This window comes from Tenrec ecaudatus, chromosome 10 (genome assembly GCF_050624435.1).
Source record: "Tenrec ecaudatus isolate mTenEca1 chromosome 10, mTenEca1.hap1, whole genome shotgun sequence".
Classification (NCBI taxonomy): Eukaryota; Metazoa; Chordata; class Mammalia; order Afrosoricida; family Tenrecidae; genus Tenrec; species Tenrec ecaudatus.
In genome coordinates, this window is record NC_134539.1 from 33,146,703 (window position 1) to 33,168,725 (window position 22,023).

General features: G+C 48.9%; 1 protein-coding gene across 1 annotated transcript; it reads right to left on the minus strand.

The window, feature by feature from the left end:
- Positions 1-13,478: 13,478 nt before the first annotated feature.
- LOC142458472 (olfactory receptor 13C7-like) lies at positions 13,479-14,453 on the minus strand. Its single transcript, XM_075559499.1, has one exon. It carries the CDS (start codon positions 14,451-14,453, stop codon positions 13,479-13,481), a length of 975 nt encoding a protein of 324 aa, XP_075415614.1.
- Between the last annotated feature and the right edge of the window lie 7,570 nt (positions 14,454-22,023).

The following is a 22,023-nucleotide window of genomic DNA, read 5'->3' on the forward strand; positions in this document are numbered from 1 at the left end:
CAGTCACCCAGAGCCTGTCCTGGGAGGAGCGGATGATGATATACAGTCACCCAGAGCCTGTCCTGGGAGGAGGGGATGACGATGTACAATCACCCAGAGCCTGTCCTGGGAGGAGGTGGACTGCTAGCTTCTTTCCCAGTTCTGTGACTTTAGACAATCTCTTTCTGCCCCCTGGGCTTCAGTTCATCCTGCTGAACAACAAGGAGGATACATTTAAAGCATCATTTCCCTGAGAGTGTTAAATGTGAAAAAATTCCTATGCAGATTAAACATCAATTTGAGCAAATTTTGGATGAGTCCAGTGTAACTCAAACTCTCTTCTACAGGACTGCCCAGAGCCATTTCTCTGCCTCTGCCTCTCTGAGAGTAGCAGGGCATGTGCCCAGCTCTCTGAACCAATTTGACCAGTAATCCCCTTTCAGAGAATCCCCTTGCCCCCTTCCAGGTCTACAGATACAGTTTGGAAGCCCTGGTTTGGGGTAGAGATTGTACGCTTCACCTTGAGCGTTTGTGGCCACACTTGCTACAGGGCTCCAGCCCCGAGCCTCTGACTCAGGAGGTCTGGGTGATGCTGGTGCTGTTGGTCTAACACAGTGGTTCTCAAAATGTCCAACCCGGAGGTGCCTGGAATGGTGAGCGCCTTTATCTGGCCCGAACCTCCTAAGGAACACCCTTGTCCCTCTGAGAACAGACATTGGACTTGTCTCTTTAGGTCACCTCTGATTGCCTAGGATTGGGGGTGAGGTACAATGCTGCTGGTGTCCCAGCCCATCAGTTGGCCTATCACCTGTCCTCCCCCTGGGGCTGCTGTCTCCACCACCACATGTCCACTGGGGCCTTCCCAATCTGCCTCTGTCCTCGACCCATCCTCCTGTTTACTGCACCTGAGCCAGCATGGCTTTGGCTCCACAACTTCCGGAGCATCCACATGGAAGGCACAGTGTGATGTCCACCTGTGGAGTCTCCCACTGGGCGGCTGGGGAAACTGCGATCACACAGTGGGTCTCTGGCCAGGTGATTCTGGAAGTTAGCCCTCCTGGCAGTGGGACTTGCAGCCTATGTTCTCTTTCCTACACGTCCCCAAACACTGACCAAACTAGGTAGACAGCTTTCTCCCACGTCCTCCCACAATCTTCTCCCCAGCTAAGACGCACGGTTCAACCTCGTGGTTGGTGTGTTGAGGTACCTTGCATGGCATCATGTAGTCCTTTGAGGAACATCACCAGATTCTGGGCCTGGGTCAACTGCCTCAATTGCAGGAGACAGTTTCTGCCTGTGAGTCATCTCTCTGGTTTATTTGAGAACCAGGAAGTGATTGCATTGTGCTAGGTTGTCAGGTTGAAAAGGAGGAGAAGGGGACTGTAGTTTACTGCCTAAAACCTGGCTCCTTAAATCAGTGGTTCTCAACCTGTGGGTCGCGACCCCTTTTGGGGGTCGAACAAACCCTTTCACAGGGGTCGCCTAATACATCCTGCATATCAGATAGGTATGCCACGATTCATAACAGTAGCAGACATATAGTTATGAAGTAGCAATTAACATTTTCTGGTTGGGGCTCACCACAACATGGGGAACCATAGGAAAGGGTCACGGCATTAGGAAGGCTGAAAACCACTGTCTTAAATGATCTGCCTCCACTCTTCAGTCCTACCCCCTCTGGTTGCTGCTTGTACTCCTCTAGAGACTGGAGGCCCACTACTAGTTTAGACTTTTGTTCTTCTTTTGCAGCTAGGCCATGCAGATGGGCACAAAAGCCTTCCTGACACAAAGTTTCCCAGGGCATCCCTGGTCTCTAACCCCTAATAGGCAGACTGGCCTCTTTAGCCACTCCTTCCTGGTGCTTAGTACTCAGTCTTATACACTGAGGCCCACCCACAGAGACGTAAGGGCCCCTCTGGGGCCTCAGTACAGGCTCTTGTCTCAGTCTGACTGTGCCTGAGGGTCCGTGGGTTGGGGTGCATTAGTGGTGAGCTCCCTCCCAGACTTAGTTGTGAAACTCTGGGACCGGGCTCCTGGACAGGGCCCCCCACTTCTCAGGGAGCAGCAGGGCAGACACAGAGGCAGCAGGGCGCTTCCCCTGCTGCGCTGGGTGGTCACACCCGGCTGGGCTGTCATCGCCCCCCCAGGGCTCAGGGCCACACGCAAGAATTCATCCTCCAGTCACGAGGCAACATTTGTAGCCATCTGCCTACTAGTCATGATCTCTATGCTCAGAGGATCCCACACCTTCTTGAAAAAAACACCTGTGGGCTCAAGTAAAATATGTTTTGAGAATGATGACAACACATGTACAAATGTGTGTGACACAATGGATGGATGGATGGATTGTGATATGAGCTAATAGGAGCCCAATAAAATGATTTTACAAAAGAGAAAAAAGAAAAACCATCTGCTTGTTGTGTAGATGTGTATGTAGGTACACGTGAGTATATAGACATGTAAGGCTCATGTATGTAAGGCTCAGGCACTTCATGCTCAATATCTCTCACACACACACACACACACACACACACACACACACACACACACACACACACACCTAGCACTGACCAACAGTGCCTAGTACAGACTCTTGGACCTGTGACAAGTGAGAAGGCTAAGCAGACCTGGCAGGAGTCCTTCTCCCAAGAAGGGACCAAGGCCAGGCAGGGCCCTGGCGGGTGTCACTGAGGGAGGAGCAGCCCTAGAGCAAGAGCACCCTGCCCAGCAGGAGCAGCAGCAGGAGGAGCCTCTGAGCAGGGACAAGGCCACAGAGTAGCTTGGTTTCCCAGCCGGGGGGGACCTGCTCTGCCTTCCCTCCTTAGTCGGGGGAAGGGTCTGAGGATGAGTTGGGGAAGAGGGAAGTGGTGGGGTGCTGTGGACTGCTGGTCCCCAAAACAGAGCTGGAGGCTTTTGCAGTAGAGCCAAAAGGTCTTTTCTCTCTTCTCTGACCTCAAACCAAAATGAAACTCACAGCCATCGAGTCGATGCCGACTCATAGCAACCCCATAGGAAGGGGTAGAACTGCTCCGGTAGGTTTCCAAGACTAACTTTTTACAGGAGTAGAAAGCCGCATCTTTCTTCAGAGAAATGGCTGGTGACTTCGAACTGCCAACCTTGTAGTTAGCAGCCCAACATACAACCCAGAGCTCCACCTTCTCCAGCCAGTTCCTACCTTAATACAAGTGCAAATGCCACCTCCCAGGGAGTTATCTTGTGGCGCCCTGCCTGGCCATGTGAACTCTCTCCCCTATCGCCCTGTGGTCATTTCATATATTGGAAGATTATATTCATGTCTCTCCTCATTCCTTGCCCACACCCTAGTGCTGTCAGTCTGAAGCGGTGCCCCCTATCTTCTGCTCCTCTCCCAGTGGGTTCTAAAGATTAAGTCGAGACCCCAACCTGATCATGGCAGCTTCTCTCTGCTTCCTTCAGCTCCTGGGGCCAACGCAAACAGGGAGTGAGCAGCCAGCAGCTAAACACAGGGTCTTTCCAGACCAGAGAACACCTTGGTAGAGCCAAGAGGACTCATAGACAGCAGCTGGACCACCCCTGGTTAGTCATGGGAAGATTGAGGTTCAGAGAGAGGCAGGGGCTTGTCCAGCACCACACAGTGAATTGCAGAGAAAAGGCTAAGCCTCTGGAATCCCTTTGCTGCCTGACTCGAGCCAGGTACCCTTTTTCTGCCCCCACCCTCCACTTCCCACTCACCGTGAGAGTCTCCTGGATCCATCCCCCCCGCGGCGTGGAGGGTGTTTCAGAGGATTTGCGATAGAGATTGGCTTCTCTGACTGGAGATCAGGGAAGGCAGGTCTGAACCTTCTCTACACAGGAAAGCCCACTGGACAGGAGACAGAAATGGAAACGGAATTCAAACTCAGAAACTGAAAACATGCCTAGATGTCCTAAAATTCATGAAGTGAATTTAAGACAGTTTGAGAGAACGCGGTGGAGCCGTTCGAATTTGGTGGAATTAGATGGTGTGCTTAGAATTCACTCTGAAGCGTATCGGATATCGTCAAATCCGGAAATGCTGCGGAGCTCAAACCGGACAGAGTGCCAGGTAGATGACTGTGGGCCGCCAGGCCGGGGAGCTGGCCAGCTCCTCGCCCCAGCCTGGCTGGCAGCCTCTCAGAGACGCCGAGGCCAGGTGGAGTAAGCACCTCTCCAAATTGCCTGTGCCCCAGGGGACTGCGCACCCCCAAGGTAATTGAGAGGGAGAAAAGAGGTGCCCAGCTTAAAAGTTTGAGGTGCTTTGGGGATGATGTCCCAAAGACCCAATTACACATTTTGTGTGGCAATCTTAATTGGTGTGGAGACTGGGAGCAAGTGGCTCCCTGCCAGTGTTGCACCCTCTCTGACCAATCGCCCACCGGCGATGAAGCCCCAGGCATGCTGAGGGAGTGAATGACGAGCCAATGAACAATTAAAGGCATGTATCCACAAAAATTCATCAATGGGTGGGTAAAAAAATGATAGGCGGAGTGGACCGGATCTCACAGGGATCCTGATTCAGTGGCAAATCTGCGATATGCAGAGGACACAACTTTGCTTGCTGGAAGGGAGGGAGGCCTCGAAGCACTTGCTGACGAAGTTCAAGGATCACAGCCTTCAGGATGGATGACCACGCAAAGTAAAGAAAGCCCAAACCCTCCCACGGGGACCCATAGGTCACCTCATGATGCATGGAGACAAGACTGAAGTTGTCGAAGATTTTGTCTTGCTCGGCTCCATACTCGACGCTCATGGAAGCAGCAGTCAAGAGATCACAGGACACACTGCACAGGGAAAATCTGCTGACGAGACTCCGCGCAAGTGTTCAAAAGCACGGAGGCGCCTTTGAGCACTAAGTGGAGCCTGATTCAATCCCTGGCATTTTCTATCATCTCGTAAGCACGTGGAAGCTGGACACTGACTAAGAAAGACATAAGAATAAGTGACATATTTGAACGGTGTGCAGGTGAGGAACAGTGAAAGTACCATGGACTTCTCAAAGAACCAACAGGTCTGTCTTGGAAGAAGTACAGCCAGAATGCTCCTCAGGGGCAAGGATGGCGAGATTGTCCCACACGCCGTGGACACGTTCTCAGGAGCGACCGACCGGTCCCTAAAGTGGAGGGGCAGCGAGAAAGAGGAAGGCCCTTGACTAGCAGCATTGACACTGGCTGCAACAATGGGCGCACACTAGAACAACTGCGAGGCCGCCGCAGGCCCGGGCGGTGTCTCCTTCTGTCGGGTTCTGGAAGACGGACTCCGTGCACCGCACCACAGCAGCGATGTTGTTTGAATCGCCGAGGTTTGACTTTGTTGATGTCCGATTTATGTCAGGCCTGTGAGAAGTATCACAGGATGTCACTTTCAGGTTGAGCCCCCACTTTGTCTGAGTGCCAGGAGCAACGTCTGGTGTCAATTTGGATTCGTTTTCTTCTTACCTGGGCCTCCGCTGCGTTCTCAGGACCTGACACAATACCTAACGCAGGAGACTTCTCTCCGGCCGAGTGTCCACGTTGCATCCCTTCCTTGCGATCACTATCACGGCATCTGGTCCCAAGTTGGTGACCCAGAGAGAGTTCTTGCTCCCATGGATGTAACCTTGCTCAGTGCTCCCTGCCACTCCTATGTCACATGGGGAAGCATTTGAGGTGTCTAAGGCCGTGGCTACCCAGAACCTCTCTGGAGTCTTTTTTTTCATCTTCTATGAGACTTCTTTTAGTAGTGTGTTTTCATTTTAATGACAACCTTATAAACTTAACAGGAACATTTTCTGGAACATTAAAAAACCCAGTTTCCTGGGCACTTTACGTATCGTGCAGTTCAATAGTTCAATCATATCAGGAAGCGCTGTACTGTCACTATCACAGTCAATTTTAGATCATTTTCGTCTCCCCTATACTCATTGCTATTAGCATAGTTATGGAAAATTGTGGCATAAGTGTTCACAAATCATCCTCCCATTCAACAGCTTCGACATGTATAACCCAGTGCCATTGATTATCCTCTTCACGCTGTGAAATCATTATTGATACCTTTCTCCAAATTATTCCACCCCCTTTAACATAAACCCAATGCCTCCTAAGCACCCACGATAAACAATGATCACCTTTGGTTTCTTTTACATTTTTGGGGTAGTTTTCTTGTATAATTTTCACATCTCATACACTTTCATCGTTAAGTCACTTTAACAAAGAGTTGCATATGCATCATCACAAGCAGTTCTAGTGCTTCCTCCCGGCTCCCCCTTCATTGTCTGCTTCCCCATTTCCCTCACCCTCCCATCCTCCTGTCCCCAATCAGCTCTGACGTCAGCTATTATCTCTGTGCAGTCACTCCTTCTGTGCTTCCTAAACTAGGAGATCTCACAGAGACAAGACAAGACAGAAGGAAGACAAATACTAGTAACATAAAGATAAAAATAAAGAGTAAGGAAGAAAAGACCACCAACAATAGTTAAAAAGTCAGAGAAGGAATTTCTGTCATGGAACAAGTGAGAAATAAGCCTAGAGCAAATTTTGGTTGGGCCAAGAGGGAAGTCAACTGACCAAGTATCATATTATACCGTGAATCGATTCAACGTAATCAAGTTTACAATAATCTCTGTTTGAGTCCCTTGCCTGTGGGCAGACGGGGTCTGCCGGAGGCCTAATCTGACCAGATGCTCTGCAGATGGATTTGGGCTCTCACTGTCCTCTATAAGGTCTTCTGCACATTGGGTGTTCACAATTTAAGCTCTGATACTTGTCCCTTTGTGTAAGTCTGAGTGGACTAGAGAAACAAATACAGAGACAGTCATATGCGTATAAGAAAGAGCTTTATAGACAAGAGCAATTTAATAATGTTGAGAAAACATCCCAGCCCAGGCCAGATCAAGTCCACAAGTCCGATATTAGCCTATATGTCCGAGAGTAATCTCATCATATTTGGAGTTTATTATGGTCATCTTTGGATCACACGGGCTGGTGTGCTTCTTTGAAGTGGACTTTGTTGATGCCTCCCATAGATGGCTGCTTGTTTGCATATGAGTCTAAGACTCTAGGGTCCTTTTTGTGGGGGGCTCCTGCTACCTCCCTGGTTTTCCAGCCAGGGGCTGCTCCAATTTGTAAATGCCGCGAGTCTACGCAGCACTTGGACTGTGGGATGCAGCTCAGGCCCCTCACGTTTGGGATCTTTCTATTCCTATGCTCTCCTTACATTTGCTCCTTCTTCTTCAGGGAACCGTCCCCCGCCCCCCAACAGTTTTATTGGCATATAATTCACATCCCGTACAATCTGATAGCTCAGTCGCATCCAGAAGGTTGTACAATCATCACCACGATTCGCTTTAGAAGGTTTTCTTCATTCGTGTCCTCGTCGTTTTTAGCTCCCTATTCCTCTCCATCCTCTCCTGCCACACCCCCAAGGAACTGCTCATTCAGCTACTGTCGCCATAGATTTACCTGTCCTGGATTTCACACACAGAAAGACATTAGAACCAAACACACACGCCGCAAACAAAAATGAACAAGTACAAAAAGGCGAAATAGATAAAAACCTATATCAAAAAGAGAGTAGAAAACACTAAAAACCACAACAAATTTAAATGCATCCTAATGGAGGTAGGGAACTCTTACTTTTTCCCCATGTTTTCTCCCACAGCTTCTGTTTATGCCTTAAATCTTTTGGATTCCCTTTCGGTGTAGACTTTTGAAGCCCAAAGACCAAGAACAAATTTCTTTGTTTTCTACTTTCTATTATCACACTTCCCCCGTACCCCAATTAGAGAGAACTGCTGGGGCCAACTGAATTGTTGCAAAGACCAAAGCAAGTGGGCCACGTCTCTGTGCCTTTATCAGAAGCTAAGAAAAACAAGTGACTGTGTCAATGTAAGCAGTGTTCTGTCACACTAAGATGCACAGAGCCAGCTCACAGGACATATGAACCCACGTAGCTAGGATTCAGGAAAGAACGGAGCATAGAAGGCTTTGGGATTTCCGATGGGAGTGAGACAGATCACACCCAACTTGGGGGATCAGACGGAGTCTCCTGGAAAAGGGGGCGTGTGGGAGAATGAGTGGATCGCACATAATGCCAAGGTATTGGGGGAGTGTCTTGGCTGGTCACTATGTCCGCAGTGCATCATCCCTTGAGATTTCCATTATTCCATTTAGCCCCAGCAAGACACTCACTTGGCACACGTGCATGTCTGGCACATGGTAAGTGTTCACTATACTAAAGGGGAAGGAAGGCTGGTAGAGCATTTGCTTAGGGGCAGTGAGTTCATGTTCACGGGGATGGAACTATTTGGGAAAGGGTCTCAATAGCGGTTGCACAGCAGGAAGAGTATAATCAACGGCACTGGCTTGTACATGTAGAAATCGGTGAATTGGAGAATGCCGTGTTGTATATATTTTTTGTCACAATGAAAACAATAATGACACAAATAACAATAAGTAGAAGGAAGAAGAAAGTGTTCTAACAGTTGGCTGTAGTAATGATTCTACAAGTCTTTTTTTCAGTTTTCATAATATATTTAATGAAAGAATAATGAGATCATTAAGGGCAATCAGTATTCTTTTAAAAATACTTTTATTGGGGGCTCTTACAGCTCTTGGCACAATCTATACATTCATCCATTGTGTCAAACACATTTGTACATATGTTGCCATCAGCATTTTCAAAGCATTTTTTTCTACTTGAACCCTTGGTATCAGCTCCTCATTTCCCCCTCCCTCCCCTCCACTCCCTCCCACATGAATCCTTGATAATTATAAATTATTATTTTTTTTTCATGTCTTACACTGACTGATGTCTCCCGTCACTCACTTTTCTGTTCTCCGTCCCCCTGGGAAGGGGTTATATGTTGATCCTTGTGATCAATTCCCCCTTACTTCCCCCATCGTTCCCTTCACCTCCTGATATCTTTCTTCTCATTATTGGTCCTCAGGGGTTTATCTGTCCTGGATTCCCTGTGTTGTGTTTATTTTCTGTAGCAGTGTTCATGCCCTGGTCTAGTCAGATTTGTAAGGTAGAATTGGGGTCATAATAGTGGGTGACAGGGTGGTGGGGAGGAAGCATTAAAGAACTAGAGGAAAGTTGTATGTTTCATCGGTGCTATGCTGCACCCTGATTGGCTTGTCTCTTTCTTGTGGCCCTTCTGTAAAGGGATGTCCAATTGTCTACAGATGGGTTTTGGGTCTCCACTCTGCACTCCCCCTCATTCATATTGATATGATTATTTATTCTGGGTCTTTGATGCCTGATACCTGATCCCATCGACACCTCATGATCACACAGGCTGGTGTGCTTCTTCCATGTGGACTTTGTTGTTTCTGAGCTAGATGGCCACTTGTTTATTTTCCTTTAAGACCCCAGATACTATATATTTTGATAGCCGGGCACCATCAGCTTGCTTCACCACATTTGCTTATGCACCCATTTGTCTTCAGCGATTGTGTCGGGAAGGTGAGCATCACAGAATGCCGATTATTAGAATAAAGTGTTCTTGGGTTGAGGGAGTACTTGAGTAGAGACCCAATGTCCAACTGCTCCCTTAATACTTAACATATAAATATAAGTACATAGATCTATTTCCCTATGGTTATAGAAATTATATTTACATACGTACATGCCTGTATTTAGACCACTATAAATGCCCTTTGCCTTCTAGTTCTTTCCTCTATTTTATTCTACTTTCCTCTTGTCCCACTTTCATGTTTTGCCCTCATTTGGGTCTCAGTAGTTCCTTTGCCCTTAATTAAACCCCACTAGACATCTTACACCCATCTCTCCATTGATTTTAGTTCACTTGTTGTTCCCTTGTCCCTGGGTTGGTTGACCCTACCCCTTCCTTTCTCCCACCTCCCCCTCTCCCATGCCCCACCCCTCTAGAACCATCGTTCCTGTTGTTTTCGTCTCTGAATTGTTCATCTCACCTATCTTATCTAGATAGATATTCATAATCATAAAATTAACAAGCACAAAAACAATGCAAAAACAAAAAACAACAACAAAGGAAGACAAAACTAACAAAACAAAATAACAACAACAAAAATAAAGACAATGACAAAAAAGGAAAAGCCTATAGTTCCAGGTCTATTTTTTGACCTTTAGGAGTGTTTTCCAGTCGAGTCTGATGGGGTGCCACACTCTGTCCCCAAAGTCTATTTTCGGTATGCTCCAAGGACTTCATTGCTTTGCTTTTCTGTTGCATGCCCTTAGTGTTTCACCCCAGTGTGATGGGGTCAGATCTGGCACAATTCATGCACTGTGTCTCCAGTGTTGTCCCCATTAGCGCTATGGTTCAGTGAGGGACATCGTGTCTTGTGGTAGGGTCAGTCCTATGGTCCTCTCTGTGCATTGTCTGCTCCGAGCAGGAATATTGTCCTTAAGGCTTGGTGGGCCAGGATGTGTTCTACTGTCTCTCCTTCCCGCTTCGTGTCTCCTGTGCGCTCTGATCAGATGTGTCCCTCTCCCTGAGCTGTAGCTTCAGTGCTGTCCTCTGAAGTGCATTCTTTTGGTGGGGTGGTGGGGGGTCCACATAGTTGGGATTGGGGCTGGCCCTGCAGGTCCTGGAGACTTGTACAACTCTTCTTGATATGATTGAACTATTGAATTACATGATATATACATGAAGTGCCAGTAAAACTGTGATAAATGGTGTGTGTGTGTGTGTGTGTGTGTGTGTGTGTGTGTGAGAGAGAGAGAGAGAGAGAGAGAGAGAGAGAGAGAGAGAGAGAGAGAGAGAGAGAGAGAGAGAGACTTGCTGGAGCATGGAGAGGGGAAAGAAGCTCTCTCTCGGGGCACTGTGAGTCATTCAGTCCAGGTGCCTGGGCCTGAGTGGGTCAGTGCAGGGAAGCAGTCAATGACGAGGTTGGACAAATAAGTGACACCTCTGGTTTTGACCCTGCAGGAAATAACTAGAGATTTAAGCCGAAGAGTATTTTAAATGGATGGGTTTTTGGGGGTTCCCTCCCCCATCCCTCCCTTTTCTCTGTTCCCACCCTGTTCCTGGCCTCTTCGTGGTCAACAAAGTCTTGCCTATTGGTGTATAAACCACATTTCTTCTTTGTTATCCCTTACACTAGGGGTGATATTTGATAGTTAACTTTGTAAGATTGACTGAGTTTGCTAAGCATAGTGTTCTCTGTGTTCACCAATGTGTTCCCTTGTCTCCAGGCGGTTGCGTTGTCATTGTTTTTGTTGATGCATAAAGCTCCATAGTACCGCGATGTACCAGGGCATGTCAAATTGATGTTTTCATGTCTGTCTGAAGGATAGATTTGGGAGAGTATTTGGAGACCAAGAGCACAATGACATGGTTATCATATTTGAGGGTGACCTAGTGAACACTTCTTCTTCTTTTTAAAAATCATTTATTGGGGGCTCGTACGACGCTTCTCATAATCCAAACATACATCCATGGTGTCAAGCACATTTGTACATTTGTTGCCCTCATCATTCTCAAAACATTTGCTTTCTGTTGAGCCCTTGCTATCAGCTCCTCATTTTTTCTTACTGAGCCAGGCCTGGAACATTGTGCTCCTTGGTTGTCTCCTGGCTTGTTTCAGGGGCACAGAGTACAAGATGCAGCGCTGTGACCAGTTGTTATAGGTGGACCCTCATGTGTGTCTGCCCGCACAGCCAGCCCAGGGCCTTGACCACTTGCCGTTCTAAAGGGAACAGCCCAAGTGAACGGGGCTTGCAGAGCACCATGCTGCAGACTCCAGAGAGCCACTGTCTGGGACCTTCACGATTCACTGGAAGAATTTGCACATAATGCTGTGGTCATAAGAATCAAAGACCCTTGATTGGGGGAGTAATGAATGACTTGGATTTTATTAAAGTAATATCACCACTATAAATGCTACTAAACATTTTTTTTTGCAGAAAAAACAGTACTTTATTAGCATGTATTTGTTTTGTAACTTCACATTTATCACAGTTACATACGTTTAGTAATTGAGAACAATGACGCCTTGTTCATGGCTACAAAAACATGAAATCGGAGGACAATTATCTCATTTTGAACAGCAATGAGAACCTGTGTAACTCAGAAAGATAAATCATCGCAAATGGTTACGGGTACATTTGGGAAAATGTGTCTCTTCCAATCTCTTCTGGTATTCTTCAGGTCAAAGGACCCGTAATCAGAAGGGTAAACGATTGTTTCAGAGTCAAATCACCGACAGTAATCAACAATGGGGTGACTACTTATCACAAATATAAAAGATAGCAAGTACTCAACACTTACAGTCAGCGCGAAAAAGGTTTCTAATGCAACGTCATTACAAGCTGACGGACAGATTACATATGTGCTTTTTACTGCACAACTCTTAACAAGAAAGCATGCATTCAACACACAATCCGCATCACGAAAATGATGAGTGTCAACTTACTGAGGGCTTTCTGTGTTCCAGGTATCATGCGACATGCTTACAAGGCATTCCGTCATTTGGGCCGATCCTACCAACCCTCTACCTGCTACTAAACATTTTTAATAGAAAACTTATACGACTGGGGAAGCAGGTAGAGAAGCCTATGCAGGTGATTGCCTTTGCATTTGCTTTTGGACCTGTTACAGGTCAGCCGGGCTGGCAGTCGGGAAGGAAAGCTGGGTGTGAATTGATGGAGAGGAAGGATAAACTAGGACCGACCCAGGAGGACAAACTGTGTCTCTCACCGTGTCTGCCTCCCACTGCCTTCAATAGTAATGACATGGGGATGTCTAGAGAAGAAGTCGGTGCTCTTGGCCACGGAGCTGAACTTTGCCCAGGATTCAGAGTAGATGAAGGCAGATATGTGGTGGAACTACAGGAGCGGAGGGCCCGGTTTCTGCCCCAAGCTAGCAAGGGGATTCAGCCGATGAGTGACAAGCCGTGAGTGTGTGTGAGCCCCCACCCTCTCTGTGTATTGTGCAGTGACCTGAGCAGAAAGAATAGGTGGAGCTTCCTCTTTACCTTTGACATCTCATGCAAATTTCTTTTATGCCTAACCCTTATTCTGAAACACACACACACACACACACACACACACACACACACACACACACACAGAATTTTGGGAAACCTAGCCTAACCTACTTGTGTTGACATTGAAAAAAGCTTCCAGAGGAGTCACCTCGTGCTCCGCAGAAGCATGGGCCATCAGGGTGAAGGAAGCCAAAGGGCTAGTAGCTGTTGGGTTGACTCGGATGGCATGGAAGTCATCAGCTCATTCACAATTATCTCAGTTCTTTCTACCCCCACAGACACACGGTAGATAGACATCGCTTCCTCCTTGATGCCAGAGGTGGCCACGGGCCTTGTATGGGCTGAGAAACAATGAAATGTGGAAGAGATCGCTTCTGTGTGGGAACTTTAAGAATGATTGCCTGCTTTGTCACTTATCTTTTCGTCATGGCGACCTGCAATGATCTCAATGGTGGCAGCTTTATCGACCTGAGTCCCCGAGGCAGAAACTGATGACGCCGAGGAGAACCCCTACCATCTTCCAATGGAGCGGCAGCATTGGCACCACAACGTGCCTCAGCCTCTCCGGGCCGACAGAGAAGCAGTGCGGAAGTGGAAGGGGGCCATTTTTCGAGCTAGAAGAGCTCTGGCTGCAGCTTTCACCTCCGCGTTCCTCAGGCTGTAGATGACGGGGTTCAGGGAGGGCGTCGCGAGCCCATAGAACAAGGCAATAAGCTTGTCCGAGTCAGGGTTCTTGGCCTTGGACCTGAAGTACATGAAGGAGATGGTCCCGTAGAAAATCACCACCACGGTGAGGTGGGCGGAGCAGGTGGAGAAAGCTTTGCGCCGGCCTGCAGCAGAAGGTACCCTGAGGATGGCAGCGAGGATGAAGATGTAGGACAGAGAGATGAGCAGGAGTGGGGTCAATGTCAGCAAAGTTGTGGTCAACATTAATGACAGCGCGTTGAGGGAGATGTCACCACATGCCAGTTTCATCACGGCCAAAATCTCACAGAAGAAATGGTTAATGACATTGTGGCCACAGAATGGGAGGCGCCAAGCCAAGAGGGAGTGCAGCAGTGAGTTGCAGAAGCCCACACCCCAGCTCAGTGCTGCCATCCAGGTGCATCTCTGCCCACTCATGATCTCTGGATACCTAAGTGGCTGGCAGATAGCCACATAGCGGTCATATGCCATCACAGCCAGGAGCAGGCACTCGGTGGTGCCCAGAGCCAGGGTCAGGTACATCTGTAGGGCACAGCCAGCGAAGGAGATGGTCTTCTGGGTTTGCAGGAAGTTGACCAGCATGAGCGGCACAAAGGAGGATGTGCCTAGTATGTCCATGAGGGCGAGGTTGCTGAGGAAGAAGTACATGGGGCTGTGCAGACGGGGGTCCAGCCAGTTCAGCCCTATGAGGAGTGCGTTCCCCAGCAAATTCATGGAGTAGATGCCCAGGCACAGCAGAAACAGGCCTATCTCTACGTGATGGTGCTCTGACAAGCCCAGGAGGATATACTCCCTGACGACTGTCTGGTTTCTCCCAGCCGTCATTCTTCGTCCATTGGAGGCAATCAGCCTGGTCCAGGAGTCAATCAGCCTGTATGTGTGACCTGGGGCAGGTTGTCCCCATCTTTCAAATTTCGTTTTACCAAATGTATAAGGAGGGAGTTGCATTTCATGGCTGCCTGGCCTTCTCAATCCTGCGGTTCGATTGACACAGCCTAGGACAGGATGCTGCACATCCCAGGGCCTTTGGTCTCTCCGTTCTCCCCAGGGGAACCTTAAAGGAGACAAAGGAATGAGTTTCCTGCTTGACATGTTCCTTTGGAATCTACAAAACTCTGGTCTGTTATAGGGAAGCACCCCCCACCCTTCTCAGTTGTGACTTCAGCTGGCAGAATCACACCCATCGTATTTCAGATTCCAGTAGTATTTCACTAGGCATTCACTGAATATTTTTTGAGAGCCTACTATGACCTCGATCCAATATGGTGTAAAGTCTGGGACTACCAGAGAAGAAAGATAAATACAAAAAACTATTCCACCGTCCTAAGGGCTGCTCCCTCTTCCCTGACTTTGGTGAGATAGACTTTGGAAGGCAAGGGGGGTGATACATGGTGCCTAGCTCTTTGGCCATCAAGGTCAACTATATCAGTATTATAGGGTGGGTCGATGGGTCTCGATGGTGCTGCTCTCTGGTAATCATTGGACTTCTCACTGCGAGGCAGGTTGCTTACACCCAAAAGCTGCCCCACAGGAGAGAGAGGAGGCTCTGGTAAAGACCTGCACCCTGGGAACCCTACACAGGGCTGCTAAGTGTTGGAATTGCCTTGATGGCAAAGGGAGCACACCCAAGCCTGCATCCTGTTTGTTTGTTTTGTTTTTTTCTTAAGGCGTTCCAGACCATCAACGGCTCCTTTTAAGGACATACAAAACCCCATAGAACTCCTGGTCACAGTGTATAGCCCGGGTGTTCCCAAACCAAGTGACTCACATCTTGGTGTCCACGCCACTTTGTAGGAGATGCCACACCAAGAGGTTAACAGAGTCAAACGTGGCTGAAGTGTTGTTAGGCACTGGCTACCTTTTTGGCTGGAGAAGTTGAATGAAAATCTGCCACGTCCCCCCAGGTAGCCTCTCTTGCTGTTCTGAGCTGGTCCATTGTCTCCTTGAGAAAAACCAGTGTCAGGGAATCACAAGAGTGAACACAAATATCCCCAAGGCACAGCAATCCTGTGAGGAGAGGAAAGCTGTCTCATAGCTCAGAGGTGATCCGTGGTCTGAAGAAGAAACATGAGTATGAAGTTTTATCACTCAGAGGATACAACCCCCCACCTCTCCCCTCTCTTCCTTGCTGAACTGATGGAGAGACCAGGTTCTGGAACATTCCCGGAGGCCCATGTGCCTGTTAAGTATTTCCACACCCCCAACCCCCACCTCACTCATTTTGTTCGACTGCATCTAGCATCTTCAGTGGTCAAAGCACTCGCCTTTCCTGAATAAACCATCCCTGTTTCCAGTTCTACCTTTTTGCTCATGAAGTCTCCTTTCAGAGCTACGGCTTCCCTCTCACCCAGTGGAGATGCTCTGTCCTTCTTTAGGGCCCAGCTCCCTGGGGCCTCAGTTCCTCCCCCTCCTGCCCCTGACAGAATTCTCTGCCTCCTCTGTGCTCCTTCATCCCTTTGCTCATCCCTCGGTGACACAGGCCACTTTGAGAGCAAGACGATTTCCTCACTTCCAGTCGTGGACACAGCCCACTTTGAGAGCAAGACGATTTCCTAGCTGCTAGAACTTCTAGCTTCCACAAGTCCTGTCAATGGAAGCCAACCACACATATGGAATGCACGATTCAGAACTTCTCATCCAAACTTAGCACCGTCTACCTGTGAGACATCCTTGCAAAGAGACTTGTAAGCGGCCCAGGCGGTACACTAGTACATGGGTACAGCCGTTGCAGATGGGGAGAATGCAGCTGCAGCCAGAAGGCTCTCGTTGGTCTGCACTGTCCATCTCACGGATAAGAATGACAGTCTCTATCATGATCTCTTTCCTCCCCAGATCCTACACTGGTTTCCCCCCTCCACCTGAATCAGGATGACTGCTAAGGAGCGGTGTCTTGGACAGTTGGCTAATTTGATGAACTAGCCTTTACTCTCATCCACATGGACTCTTCGAGGTGCGTTTTTTCTTGCTGAGGTTTGTTGAAAAGACTCATGAAACCTCCTTCACTTAGTCAGTGAACAAAATTTTTCGTAGTGCCTACTATGTGCCAGGCTCTGGGTAAGTGCCAAGAACACAGCCCAGGGCAGATGGAACTTCTGCCCTTACTAGGGTCTACAATTCGACACTCGCTCTTGGTGACTTTGACCTGTCCTCCGTTCTTCTCTAGGGACATTTGGGCTCCTTTTAAGATTTACTGTCTTTCCCTAACAAAAGGGAAAGCTGAAATGTAGAAAGAAGCAAGCTGGACATGGGATGTGCTTGGAGTGTTACCCAAAAGACCCAGGTTAGACTCAAATTCTGATTTGGGACACAATTATGGGGTGTTTGCAAGTAGCAAATGCACGGGAACCCCCCTGACTATGCATTTTTCTTTCTCCCCTTTGGCTCCAATCCCAAGACCTCAGGGAACGGGGGAGTGTCTCAGGTTTTGTGTGACCAGGCTGCAGCCCACCCTTCCACCAGAGCCGTCCTGCTCCCTGGGTCAGCCTGCCCGCACCACACACAGCTCCCCTCTGTGGACATCTGCTCGATCTCCTTCTCATGGCCCTTCCTCAGGCCCCCATGCCTCTTGTTCTCCTCTTGTTCTTTAAGGCTCGGCTCACACCCTGTCTTTCCTGTGCCGCTTCTCAGATGCCTCCCCGGAACTGACTGCTCGGGTGACAGTTGATTCTAGTTTGCGTTGTGCTGTAGCTAGTTCATTATGTCCCTCTCTCTCTGATGAGACCGAAGGCAAAGGGCTTCGTCATTGTGTGCCTTCTAAGCCCTGCACCTCGGAGGCCTCAGTGAGATGCACTGACCACTTACAAAGACTGAGTGCTGCTGTTTGGTCAAATATCTTACCTGGATAGCCCACTCTCCTCCCCCACCCTCTTAATACACACACACACACACACATCATAATCTTCACAAATCAGCTTTCTGATATTACCACATTGGTGGACATTAGAACCAGCTCACAAAGCCAAAGGTCTGAGGCCCTAACAAAATCAGCCCGCTTCTAGAAAACACCATGCTGCCAGATATCTCCAGCTTCCACTCTGTGACCACGGGCACAGCGGGGACGTCACGGAGCACCTGCTATTTCCTTGCATTCAGTCGGGATGGGTGAGGTTTGGCTGTAGCAACATCTAGCTCCATAGAGTCGCCCTGGTTTCTCTGGACTCCTGCTCCGTGCCGTTTTCCTCAGAGTCCTTGGCTGAATGAGGCTGCGCAGACTGGAGTGTCACCATCGGTACGGCGAGGTAAGGGCACGCCAGCGGAGTATCTTCTAACAGTCGTTAGATGCTCTGACCGACAAGGACAGGTCCCACATCTGCCCATCTGCGTGTGTGTGCCCAGAGGGACGAGGCCCAGAATTTTCGCTCAGCAGCATGAATGTCCTCTCTAGCGGGGTGCCACACAGTGTCACAACACACTCAGAAAGCCAGCGGGCATCTCGCTGCCCCAGCGGCACCCTCTGCCATGTCCTGGAAAGTCAGATTTGGAGGGATCGGACATGGAATGTCTGGGAGCAATGGCACTCTCCCAGTGTTACCCCTCTCAGCGGCAGGGTGATGCCACGGAATGAGGCCTGCACACGGGGTGAGGGCACTCAGCTTTGGCTCTTGTCTTTGATCCCATTCTGCTCCGTGACATTAGTGAAGTCACTCCTTCTATGAAAATGGAGACATTCAACTGATGGCATGAGGTCTTGGTAAGATTTTTGACTGTTGTGAATGGTACCCAGGTTCAGTTCCTGGCTAATTCACTTTGGCACCCACTGCCTGACTGCTTGTCAGTGGGATCTGCATGATATGCATGATGCTGTGGGTCTGTCAGTGGACTTTCTAGTCCAGGATAGACTAGGAAGAAAGCTCTGAATCAGGCAACGGGAATCTTGTGGATATCAGCGATCCACTCGGTCGGTCATCACGAACATGGCACAGACAAGGCAGGGTTTCGTTTTGTTGTATACAGGGTACTTACTCTGTCAGCCCCGGAAAGATTCTCTCATCCTTCTCCAGAAACTTTTAACCCTGGGCTGCTTTTCAAGAACAATAGCAAACAGCAATTTCACCAGCTGGTAAACCTGGTCTTAGTTATTCAACCTTTAATTTATTCTTCACAGATCAGTTTATCAGGAAGGTGGGCACATCGAGAAGAAGCGTCTGTTATGCATTCCCTGGAGGGGCTGAATCTGGAACCCCGGCTTCACAACATCCTCCATGTGAAGCCGGGTCATTGCGTGTGGCCTTTGGGTCCAAGGCCCAGCTCTGCCACTAGCTAGCAATTTCCTGAGCCTCAGATTCCTTACCTGTGATGTAGAGCGATAACGTGGTTTCCCTGTGGGCTGTTTGGTGGTGAGCAGTGCTATTCGTGATCACTAATTGGCAGCTGTGATTCTTTTTCATATGTCTGTTCCCCAAGCAGAGATTCTGGGTTTTAAAAGTTTAAAGTAGTTTCCTGAAGACAATCCACAGGGTGGATGCCTGCTTCTCACCTTCTCCCTGTTGGCCCAGCGGCTGAGTGCGTGCAGGTGGCTGTAGCTGTAGCCAGGTGGGCTGACCCGGAGGTTGGGAGAGCAGAGGGAGTGTGGGGCTCATCACCATCAGGCCCCCAGGGCTGGGCAGGGCTGGGGCAGAGAGACCCTGAGGACCAGGTCCTTGTCCCCTGCCACGCTCTCAGCTCACGCTCTCAGGGAGCTCACGGTCCCTGTCCAATTTAAAGTTCAAACGCGGCAACTTCACAAAGTTTCAGGGTTTGTCAGCTCTGGGCCGGGGCTTCAGAGACTGTATGTTTCTGGACTCATGGTTCAAAATAAGCCAATTCTTCTTCATCGTCTTTTTCGTCTAGCTTTTACTTGCATATGAGACAATTTGAAATATATGGCTTGGCTTATGTCAGCAGTTCCCAACATGGGGGTTGCGAACCCTTTGGGCTCAAACGACCTTTTCCCAGGAGTCACCTAAGACCCTATTTCAGATGGACCTAGGAACTGAGACAGCACTTCTCTATTGTCTCCAGGCGGGTCCGCCCACATGCGGGGTCACCACAACCTGAGGAACCCGCATTAAGGGTCGCAGCATGAGGAAGGTTGAGAAGCACTGGCTTATGTGCACCTCCATTCTGAGTGACACTTTCCCTTTTGGTCCTTCGAAGGGGTCCCCGCAGCAACTGTCCCCAGTGTAACAATAAACACCCTTCATTTCTCGATGCTGTGGCCGCCCGTGGGCATTGCTTCGGATCCGAGTGAAACGGGATGCTTGACCCCTCCCAGTTTCCGTGTGTTCATCACTTGTGAGGATGTTCGTTTTCTTTTTTTCCTCCTGCTTCATCATTACAATGTTGTGTGAGTGCGTTTCATCTTAATGCGGAAGATGTCGGACATAGTGGAGTTTTGTGTTCCCACACGGTTTTGTGTGGCTGGAGTTTTCTAAGCCTCCTAGGTCTATTGGCCCACTCAACAATTGCAGTTTAGGGACTCGACTTCCTTTCTCAACCTCTGCTCATCGGTAGACAGAGCAAACGAACACATGTTTTCTCCACTCTTGGTAAGAACCTTCTACATGATTTCGGTCTTGCTCAAGACGTGGGCTTTCCATTGGCCTGGCTCCTGTCCTCTGAACTTCTTAGAGGTTTGGCCCATGGGAAACAGGATGGAAAGACATTGTACATGTCAACAAGATAAAACAATCCTCTGCAGCGTCTAGTTTTGCACTTGTTTTTTGTCTGTTTTTGATGGTCTCTTCCACGCGTGAGGAACTAGAATCCTGAGTATGAGCCAATCTTTTGATCAGTTATTATTTTTTAAAGAATTTACTTGTTTTGAACCTTTCCACGAGTAGCCAAGTATGAAAGTACCTTGAACAACAACAAACGTCCGTGAACACGCGCGCATACCAACAGAACGTACTTTACTGACTCTGGCTAGTAGATAGGAACTCATCCTACCATCAGTGGGTTCGGCAACTGCCAGGAACCCCTGGATGGGGACAAAGGGGACATCCCTACGTGAAATGAGGTTGAAGCCGTAACCCCGCAGCCGGCAGGGCGCTTAACTGTATGCATGGATGGCAGGTGCAGATTGTAGGCAAAACTGGCACCTCTGGACGTCAAAGTGAACGTGGAGAGAAAGGGAGGCTTATCAATAGGTCCCTGGTTGGAGCGCCGCTCATCCTACATCTACGTGGCAGTGCAAAGTGACTCAGACCCTGTGTGTGGCTGGTGACTTATCGTGGGGGTGGGGGGGCGGGGTTGGGGGGACAATCGCTGCCCAGGCCACTAAGCCTGTTCAAAGGCCTGGTGGCTCCACCTCCCCTGCGGCCGTCCTGGGGCCGTGTGCGCGGCTCTCTTCTGTGCGGAGGCCGCCCTGAGGCCCGGGGATCCCTGGTTAGAGGCGCATCCACTCCAGTCCCTTCAGATCCTCTCCTGTGGTGTCCAGGCCCGCGCCACGCCCTCCCTTCCAGCGCTGCCACCCCTGGGCCAGTGGAGCACACACAGCCTGGAGAGGGGACCCCGCGGGCCACGTTCCCACCCTGCCGTTCCCCAGCCTTTCGCTCTCTTTATGTTGAGGGGTGACATGGGCCGAGGGCTGTGGTCTTCATCAGCACGGGCGCCAGGTCCACAAGGCTGTGTCGTCTCTCTGCCGGCTGTCTTCTTGGTAAAGTGTCTGTTCATGTCTTCTAACCATTCTTACATTGGACTAGTTACCTTTTTCTTGTCGAGGGTTGAAGGTTCCTATTGATTTTAGAGACGAGTCTCTTGTTGAACATGTATTGCCCCACATTTCCCTCAGTCTAGAAGGTCTCTTTTTACTGCTTGAGTGAGATCTTTTGAGGCACTGGTGGCTGACTTTGAGCAGCTCTCAATCATCTAGTTTGCCTTCCACTGTTCATGTGTTTTCCGTTATATTTGATAATTTATTTCTTAATAAATCATTTTATTGGGGGCCTCTTACACCTCTTTTAACAATCCATATATCAATTGTAGCAAACACATTTGTACACATTTTTCCATTATACTTTTGGAAACATTTTCTATCTACTTGAACCCCTGGTATCAGCTCCTCTTTTCCCCCTCCCTCACTTGCCTTCCCACTCTCATGAACCCTTGATAAATGATTGTGATTTTCATATTTGATACTGTAAGGTAGTCGAGAGGTGCCAGAGACCAAATCAGTCAAATTAGAGCAAATAGGCTTTTTGGGGAGAAAAACCCAGCCTGGGCGAAGTCCCATGGTCTACAATGTCTGGCTCGGGGAGTTGCACCCCAGGCTACAGGGGCGGTGCTTATATAGCCAGAGAACATGTGACCGGGCTGTTTGGAGGCCATATAAGGTAAAGTAGTCAGGTATTGGGACATCAGCATGATGCTATTCTTTTCGTTCGCTCTGCTGTGTGCTAGATTACATTGATCATTT

Bases quoted from the DNA above. Each gene is read 5' to 3' on its own strand.
- LOC142458472 (XM_075559499.1), bottom strand. From the start codon at position 14,453: ATGACGGCTGGGAGAAACCAGACAGTCGTCAGGGAGTATATCCTCCTG.